General features: G+C 50.8%; 1 protein-coding gene across 2 annotated transcripts; it reads right to left on the reverse strand.

The window, feature by feature from the left end:
- Positions 1-943: 943 nt before the first annotated feature.
- On the reverse strand, positions 944-6,596 carry BPIFA1 (BPI fold containing family A member 1). Of its 2 annotated transcripts, none has more exons than XM_082432237.1 (9): positions 6,499-6,596; positions 6,135-6,309; positions 5,784-5,943; positions 4,198-4,305; positions 3,731-3,880; positions 2,810-2,894; positions 2,132-2,195; positions 1,700-1,769; positions 944-1,143 (listed from the first exon to the last, which is right to left on the reverse strand). In XM_082432237.1, exons 2-8 carry the CDS (start codon positions 6,292-6,294, stop codon positions 1,705-1,707), a joined length of 792 nt encoding a protein of 263 aa, XP_082288363.1. In that variant the 5' UTR covers positions 6,295-6,309; positions 6,499-6,596; the 3' UTR covers positions 944-1,143; positions 1,700-1,704. The 2 variants fall into 2 exon arrangements, with proteins under 2 accessions (XP_082288363.1, XP_082288362.1); XM_082432236.1 differs by having other exon boundaries at positions 2,810-2,933.
- Positions 6,597-9,212: the final 2,616 nt, after the last annotated feature.

Here is a 9,212-nt window from a genome sequence, read left to right on the forward strand (position 1 = left end):
ACAACTCAAGGCCTCAGCTGTGGAGTGAAAGGGTGGAGCTGATCCTCTAAGGACCTCAAACAGTGAAAGCATATTTATTTTTTATTTGAGGGGACAACGTCCCCCAGCCTGGGTAGCCCTTCTTCTTCCTTCTTGCAACCAATTTTTCATAAATCTTACCTGTGTTCACAGTCTCAACTTCCTTACATCCCGTTCTCTTCTCAGTTCCGTAAAATCAGGTTTCTTCCTCTAAAAATACGACTCTCACCCAGGGCATCAATAATCTTTTCATATGCAACTCCCATGACCCTTCTCTGTGCTTATCTTTCCCAAGCCTTTCAGCAATGAACGTTTTGGACCAGTTTGTCCTTCCTCCTACACTTCCTCCTTGTCATCTTCATCATCCTCTTGCTGAGAGAGCAGAGAAGAGGCCAGTATGACTGGATGCAAGTAGGCAAAAGAGAGATGGTAGAGGACGTGTATCTATCAGCCTCCTGGACGTCTCCCTCGTGGTCCCCCAGGCACTTTCACGTAGCAGGGCCACAGCTAAAGGCATAATATTCCTGCTGAAATCAACTCGTCCCCCCATATTTCCAGTTACCTTTGGAATTCCCCACCTGAGACACGGACGCGAGCCTCACCTGCTCCCTCACCTCCACCCTTCCAGGTCCGCCTCCTGGACGTCCCTCTAATCTGCCATTTTCACTTCTTGCGTGGTATCTTGTGTATCATCACTTTTGCCTGCAGTGTTACATCTACCCAACACTCTGTCCACCCATCCTAAGAACCCCAGAGCAGTCCCTCTGAAATCCACACCCATCTGAACATCTTCCCGTCCTGCCTAAGACCATTAAGATTTCCAATGTAAGGTCCAAACTCTGTTCTACAGCTCCAACCGCTCAGGCCAGGGCACCTTCCCACCTATGAGCCCCCCAGCGATGGTGAAGAATGAGAAGGCACCTGGTGCAGAGAAAGGACAGTTTTATTTGGTGATGAACATGGAATGTGACACGTGCCTGGTGGGAAAGAAGGGGGAGCAGTTTCCTTGGAGAGAAGGCTGCTCTGGTTTCCAGACATGGCCGTGTCATGGTCCAGGACACGGGCCAGCCTTCTGTGAGCCCTCGGGTGCTGCGCAGGGGGTGGATCGAGCAGCAGGAAATGGTTCTGTTGGGAGAAGACCGCAGCCGGAATGGAGCCTCGAAGCCCCTGAGTCTTGCTGGTATTGGCCCATCATCAAACCCGCCCTCCAGAGGGTGGGGAGGAGGCTGAGACCCTGAGGCTGGGGTGACCTTGTCTCAGCCACCAGGGGAGCCCAGGCCCGGGGTCAGGGAGCTCCTTGTGCATGTGCTTGAGTGTGTGTCTGTGTGTCCATTTGTGCGTGGCGCGTTTGCATGTGTGTGTACATGTGTGCGTGTGCTGACATGAGAGCGTGTGCCTCTGTGTGTCTGTCTAAGTGACCATGTGTGTGTCCGGGCATTTGTGTGTGTGTGTGTGCACGTATCCACGACCATGTGTGTTTCTCTTGGTAGCTGTGTTGCGGTGCCGCCTGTGTCTCTCCACCTCTGTCAGCATTTCTGTGGACGTCTCTGTGCATCTTGGTGTATATCTATGTGGCTGTTTGTCTCTCTCTTTGGATGTCACTGTCCCAAGCCCCCTGCTGCCCCCACTAGGAGAAGAAAAGCCAGCTCCCAAATCCTGCAGAGTGGGTTGCAATACTCACTCAGCTCAGCAGAGGCCAGGTCCCTTCCTGGAAGGCTTAGACCTTGATTCCAGCCCGTAGATCAGTGAGTCTGGAAAATGAAGAAACAATAACCACAGACCAGAGTGAAGGAGCCCAGGGACTTTCACAGTCCCCTGGAGGCCTGGGACTAGGGAATGGGAACTCTGAGATCCAACCACGCTCAGGCAGGGCTTGGAGGGGACCGTACCGCCTCCACCAACCAGCCCAGCTGTTCTCAGTGTCAGGGCTGATGGGGGGAGATAGAGTCTATGCCTCAACATGATCTGGATAATTCAAGGCAAAGAAGAAATCTGAAGTGGGGAGAGTTGAGGCTGGAGGGACCTAGCTGTCCCACGTGTGCAGGGACAGAGCTCCCTGGGGGAAATCCCTGCTCCTGCAGTGGGGAGAGAGGGCTTGGAAGCAGGTACTTACTGACAGTGGAGTTTACTAGAGTGGTGTCCAAGTGACCGAGAGCCTCACTGACCAGAGGGCACACCTGACCCAGGGGCAGAGAGGAGAGTTAGGCAAAGTGGCACCTTAGGGAGACCCTGGCAGCAACAGCATCCCCAGTATGCATTCTCTGGGGAGATTTTCTATCATTTTTCTGTATCTGAGAGTGTCTGATTCGAAGCAGTCCCACAGATGAATGTTCACACATCCACAGTGGGTGGAAGGAGAAACTGAAGGCATGGGTGAGGTGCCCAATCATGCAGTGAACTGTTCACTCTGTGATCTGGCATCTGCTTCTGAATAGGGTGGACTACTCTGGGAGGGGTGAGTTTCTGGTTATAGGAGGCACCGAAGCATAGGCTGGGTGGGTCTGGTCTTCAGCCACAGGGGGTGTGGCCTGGGAGCTTCTTGGGGCAGGAGCCCATCTGTTTCAGCTGTAGTGTGGACACACACAGGGCCTGGCCCAGAGCAGAAACCAATCAATACATTTTGAAGGATGAAAAGAAGAAACATGGACACATGGATCAATGGACAGATAGACTGATGGATGGAATTTACTTATCAAACTGAGAGGCTCAGAAAAGCTCACCCCAGGGGCTTCTTTTAGCCTGAGAAGCTCTAAGAGCCAAAGATCAGGAGCCCCGACTTGTACTCACTTACCTTGCCCTGCACCAGCCCAGGAAGGACATTATTCAAGATCCCAGTGATGCTGTCAATCAGGCTTTCACTGGGGAGGGCGCCCAATCTGAAAGAGAAAAGCCACAGGCCATGCAGGGGCCTGAGGCTGGAATGGAGAAGCACTGGTATGTGCCCACTGCAGTCTCAGCCCTGAGTCATGGAACCTGGCCTCGTGCGTCCACAACAAGGGGCACATCCAAAGGGAGTGATACACCGCACAGCAGCGCACACACTAGGTACGTGTAGAATAAACCCATAGTTCCAGGACACAGTAGGTGTTCAATAAGGCTTTGTAAAATCCATAACTGAATGAACAGTGCTTAGTATGTAGTTGTCATGAGGACTCAATGAGATGATACACGTGATGCACAACACACGTGTTCAGTAAACGTGAGCCATGATAGGGACGACTCCTGTATATTATACCTGCCTCCCTCTCCCTCGCAGCAGGAACTGAAATAGTAACCCAGGTAGGCTCCATAGCTATTTTACCCTTTACTGGCACAAAGCATGTCCACATCTATTATTTTAGAGCATCTGTCAATAATGCCAAAGTAGCTCCATATTGCAGTTATCTGAGAAAGCTGAGACTCAAGTTGGGGAAGCACTGTTCAAGTTCACACGGGAAGCCCTCCATCTCTTGCCACACCCCTCAGGTAGATGGGGCTTGAACTCAGATTTCTTGTTGCCTAATCCAGCATAGAATTGGTCAGCCTGGCCTAAGAAGGGATAAGTGACCATTTACCTATTCATCCATCCATCCATCCATCCTTCCACCTATCCATCTTCTCACCCTTCCACCCTCTCACTCATCCATTCTCCCTTTGTTCTATCTTCCCAACCATCCATCCATCATCCCATCCTATTGTTTCTGGACAGGAGTAGCCACCCCTCTGGCCTCACCCATCAAGCAGGGAGATTTGCAGGCTGCCAGAGGAGAAAGTGCAGTTGCAATGGACGAGGTGGAACTTCTCCTGTTCATCTTTCACAGCTAAGAGTTCTGCAGTGATGTTTAGCTTCATAGCCAGCTTCAATGGACTTCCGACCAAGGGCCTGCAGAGAAGACAGTCTGTTGCAGCTGGTCCCACCACATCCCAAGGCAGAGGAGGCTTTTCTCCTTGACAGAAATGCCAGCCATCTCGCCCACAGCTGTACTCATCTCATTTCCCAGTAGGGGAAACCAAGGCTCACAGAGGTTAAATGAGTTTCCCAAGTGACTCAAGGTCACTCAGCATGGGAGCAAATGAGCTGAAGTTGGAGGCTCAGGTCTGTTAGACAGACTCCAACACCTTTTTTCTTTTTGACTACTCAAGGTCATCAGGGTCTCCTCTGGTGAGCCATCCTCCCATTCCCCCTTGGGACCCACTCACACTTTCACATTGAGGACCATGTCCAGAGGGATGGTGACATAGTGACGTTGGCCATCAGGGCTCTGCAGGAGGACAGGTTCCAGCAGCTGCGGATCAGTGATCTTCATACTGCCCAGGGAGCAACATTGGAGGGAGAAACATTAACTCCTCTAGTTCTAAACCTAGAAACCACACCTAACTCCACCTTACCCATCCCAGAGTGGGAGCTACCCATGAGGTGGGATGGAGGAGATAGGAGGGGAGTCTTGCAGCAAAAGCCACATGGGTTTCGAGTCTCACATCAGTTTTTCCCAAACTCTGCCCTGGGTCAGATCCGGACACACACATGGCCCTCTCCTCATCTCAAGTCTATAAGGTATTCCAGGATAGAGACTGTGTCTGGGTTATATTTTCATCCTGTATGCCAGCTCAGAGCCTTACAAAGAAAGGGTCTACTCTGTATTGGTTGACTTTGTAGACTGATGAGCAGGGGGGTAGATGGATATGTGGGTGGATGCATGGAAGAGTAAGTGGTTAGATGGAGGGAGGATGGACAAATAGATGGATGGATGGGTAAGTGGCTAAGTGGATGATGTCTGGGCAATTGGAGTAAGTCCTTCGCAAACATTTATGGTAGGAATCACTCATCCTGCCAAGTTCTTCAATAGCAGGTCAATCAACAATGTTTATCACGGAGATGGAGAAGCAGGAAGTCCGGGAAAATGGAGAGAGGGTGGAAGTAAGTAAGTCTCTTCTCTGAGCCAGCCACTGAGCCAGGTGATCTACATCTTCTCAGTCCTCCCAACAGTTTTTCTCTGTGGGTACCATAATCTTCGTTTTACAGATAAAGAAACCAAGCCCAGAGAGACTGAGTGCCTTGCCCCAGGTCACCCAGCAAGTACATGGTGAATATAAAAATCAAACTCAAGGCTATCTATCTGTCTTCTAGTCAGGGGCAAGCACCTGGGTGGGTAGGAATCATGGGAAAAGCTTTGACCCAGTCCTATGAAGGATCTAGGCTTTGCCAGCTCACTGGCACCAAGCTTTCTACTATTGCCTCTTGCTTAGAGAGCTCTCAGGTGGCTCCTGGGTTATTCATCTTGGATTGTTCCACGGACATCACATGATGATGTCATTGAGGAGAGTAGCTTACACTTTCTTGCTTACATCAAAGGCCACAGTTTTCTAAGGGATTTCACAGGTGAGGAGAACAAAATTACTATAATATAGTGGAAAAGACCTTGCCTTTGGACTTGAGTCAATTAGAGTTAGAAGCCTCACTCTGCATCACTCCTGTGGTGTGATCACAGGCACCTTTCTGTGCCTCGGTTTTTCCATCTGTAAACTAGGGATTATTAAATTGACCTCAGAGGACTATGGTGAGGATTATAGATGATGCTGGGGACGCAGGATGCGCTTTAGGACTGGGGGCAATTGCTAGTTCAAGAGGGCTGGTGTTCCCTGCCAGACCACGAGGAAGGTCTCAGCCTGAGTCCTGGCCTCATGTTCAGACCACCCCCCCCTCCTCAGGGCCACTGCCTGGGGCTGTCAGATCTCCAACGGGGGTTCTCTGGTGGGGTCCAAGGCCCTATTTTAGGGCTACTCACTCAACGATGTTGTTCAGGAGAGGAGTCAGTAAGGTCGCTTTCCCAAGCAGGCCCCCCAGCAGGCCTCTGGGAGTGTTCCCTCCAGTCTTCTGGATGTCCAAGAGCGGAAGGTTTTCGAGAATGTCCAATAGATCCCCAGAGAGCAGGCCATTGCTGAGACCTGGAAATGGGTATGGGGTCCTTGGGGGTCAGATCAATTATGGGTCCTCAGTCCTTGCCCTCTTTTATCTCTCTTCCCAACCAACCACACACACACACACACACACACACACACACACACACACACACACACACACTAACACAGACATACACACACACCCCTGAAGGAGGTTGTCACAGACTTTCACTTACCACCTGTCAAGCTTCCAGCAAGATCTGTGGGACTCGAGGCCAGGGACGGAATCATAGGCAAGGGCAGTGCCTGGTCCAGGGGCAAGGGCAGGGCTTCCAGCAGGACCGTGGTCTGGGCCAGCAGCCCACAGAAGACAACAAGGCCCCCAGTTTGAAACATCTTCTCGTTCAGTATCTGTGGAAAGAATGACAGGTCCCTTGTGGCACGAACACAAGAGAGGAACCCATCCACCGCCTGCCCCTGCCCCTGCACACCAGGCAGTGAATAGCAATAACTAACACGTTTCCTCTGAGCCAGGCTTTGGGCTGAGTCCTCCACACTCAGGCAGTGGAGGGGCGGGGGGATGGAATGGGCAGATCTCACCTGGCTTCTCAGACGTCCCAGCAGATGTCTTGGTCTCCTCTTCCCTGCTGGCTACTGCTGAGGAGACAGCCTCTTTTATAGTGTGGGAATCCGGAAACAAGCAGTTGAATGATGGGTTTCTAGATAACTCAGAATTCTGCAATCTGGTGGTGTCTTTCAAAGTAAGACACCAAAGTAATAATTGCTCTCCAAAGTAAATAATTGCCAATCACATTAGTAGGTGGGACAGTTAAGCCGTGTCACTGACAAGTTAAACAGAGGAAAACTTGAGATGGGGATGTTACTCAAGACTTCATGGTTTCACGTGTGGGGCTGAGGCTGGGGACCCACGCTCTGAGGTGGCCTGAAGATCACATTTGGAAACACTGGGAGAGGCAGCTCGCGGAGCCCAGGAAGGGACCTCAATCTCATATCCAGGTCTTTTCCATTCCTGGTCCAATTATTCTTCTCCAGTTGGAGGGCTCCTGATCCCAAAATGTCAAAAAAGAGTCAAACTGTCTCTGATTTCCTTACATCTGGGACACCCCTCAGTTCCAGGGCAGGGGTGTCCTGGCTTCTGAATCCTAACTGCATGACAGTCACATGCTGGGGGCTACACATCCTCACAGAACCCTGGAGGGAGGGGTTGCTGTCCCTCCTTTGCAGAAGAGAAAACTGAGGCCCAGCGGGGACAGGTGCCCAAGGACACAGAGAGGATGGGGCAGAGTCAGTGAGACAGGCTGGGGCCTGGGACCTGGGACTCTTTGCTGCAGTGCTTGTACCTGGACAAATGTCTCCTCAAGCAACAAAATACAAAGAAACTATAAGGGACTAAACATAACCGCGTGCATGGGCAGTTGGGGCAAATTATGGACAACAAGATACAAAAAGACCTAAAACCCATCTGCCGCTTCTGAAGAGCCAGGAGCCAAAACAGAGTACTGCGCATGCCCCCTGAACTCAACACCACCAAAGGGGTGGGCAAACTACGTAAGCCACCCCTCTAGCCTGACCCCTGGACACACCCCTACACTCCCTCACCCCGTAGAAGGAACCAGCTCGCCCTGCCTCGGGGGGTGAGCAAGGGAACCTGTTACTAGCTTTCACTCCCCCCTGCGGCAGCAGGGGCCCCCATAAAGCCTTGCCTGAATTTCTTGTCTGGACTCTAGTCAATTTCTATTGATTAAGGAAGGCCAAAAACCCTGGTCAGTATCATTAGGACTCAACCCATTGGATAATAATAACAATAAAAACAGTGTCAACAGCTAATACTTGTCAAGCTCTTGCTGAATGCCAGGCGCGGCATCGTTTTTCACCTCCAGCCCCTCACAAATCCTCACAACCCTGTGTGGGATGGGAATGAGTACGTCCATTCTACAAGCGGGAAACGGAGGCTCGGAGTGTGAGGTGACACGTCCAGAGTCTCACAGTGGACATGGGGCCCAGGCATTCACACTCTAGTCCTTTCCCTTAATCACTGGGCTGAGAGATGAGGCTGCCTTGGGCACGCTCTGACCGTTTTGCACCTCCATGTCTGTGAATGTCATGCCTCCCACTTTTATAACCTGGAAAATGCTTTCCAGTTTCCCAGGCCTGAGGGACTGTGTGACATCCTGGCCTCTACCCTTACCCTTTCTTCTTCCCTTCCCCAAATGAAGTAATGAGGCATTTGTTACCACCACTTGGGCCTTTGGAGTCTATTTTACAGATGAAAAAACGAGGGACAGGGAGGTCCAAGCCCTAGTCCAGTGAGAGCAGCTCTTGTCTTGCAGAACCAAACACATTATAACCAAAAGCGGAGAGAGAAGGGCGAAATGCATATTTATGGACTACCCACTATGTGCCAGGTGCTTTCCGTACTTGAACTTCATCTTTGTCATGAGTGGTTGTTATTGTTGAACCTCAAATGTCAGATAAGGAGACTAAGGTTCAGAGAAGGTGATTACTTCCCAGGGATACACAGCGAGTGAGTGGAGTCAGAATTCTCCCCTGTGTCTGATGCCCCTGTAATCAGTGAGCCAAGCTGCCTTCCCCTCATGTCAGACCTTCCACTGGAGCTGCTCCCACTTCCTGTGAGAGTCTGGCCGATGCCTCCAAGGGGCTGGGCCATGGCCTTGAACTCAACCATCCATTCAAGCACTCACCAGACTCTTCCCGCAGCTTGTACGTTGTCAGTCATCCTCAAAGGGGTCCCCTTTTTGTTATCTTGGTACAACTCTTGTGGTTTGTGTCAGGTTGCTACTATTTTTCGGGGAAACGGAAGCAGATAAGCCAAAGAATGGATTCAAGTTTGTTACTGGACAGCTAACAGCTGCTGGGTTGAAGCTAGGAGGCTGCATTTGTGTTACTGCAGAAAGGGGATGGATGTGGGCGCATATTGCCCTGGTTCAAGTCCTGTGACCCTGGGCAAGTCCCTCCAAACCTTTGAACTTCACTTTCCTCATCTGTAAAATGGGAGGATAATATCTACCTCACAGGGCTGCGGGGGATAATGTCTGGGGACGGGGTATGAACTTCAGTTCATAAACTCATGTGTCTACGTTTATTTTTTTGGAGATTTTTTTTGATGTGGACAATTTTCTAAAGTCTTTATTGAATTTGTTACAATATTGCTCCTGTTTTATGTTTTGTTTTCTTGGCAGCGAGGCCCGTGGGACCTTAGCTCCCCAACCAGGGATCAAACCCTCACCCCCTGAATTGGAAGGCAAAGTCTTAACCATTGGACTGCCAGGGAA

This window comes from Balaenoptera physalus (assembly GCF_965194825.1).
Source record: "Balaenoptera physalus genome assembly, chromosome: 16".
Lineage (NCBI taxonomy): Eukaryota > Metazoa > Chordata > Mammalia > Artiodactyla > Balaenopteridae > Balaenoptera > Balaenoptera physalus.

Bases quoted from the DNA above. Each gene is read 5' to 3' on its own strand.
- BPIFA1 (XM_082432236.1), bottom strand. From the start codon at position 6,294: ATGTTTCAAACTGGGGGCCTTGTTGTCTTCTGTGGGCTGCTGGCCCAG. The intron at 5,944-6,134 runs GTAAGTGAAAGT...ACCCATTTCCAG, and splicing joins TGCTGGAAGCTTGACAGGTG to GTCTCAGCAATGGCCTGCTC. The intron at 2,934-3,730 runs GTGAGGCCAGAG...TCTCCATTCCAG, and splicing joins CAAATCTCCCTGCTTGATGG to CCTCAGGCCCCTGCATGGCC.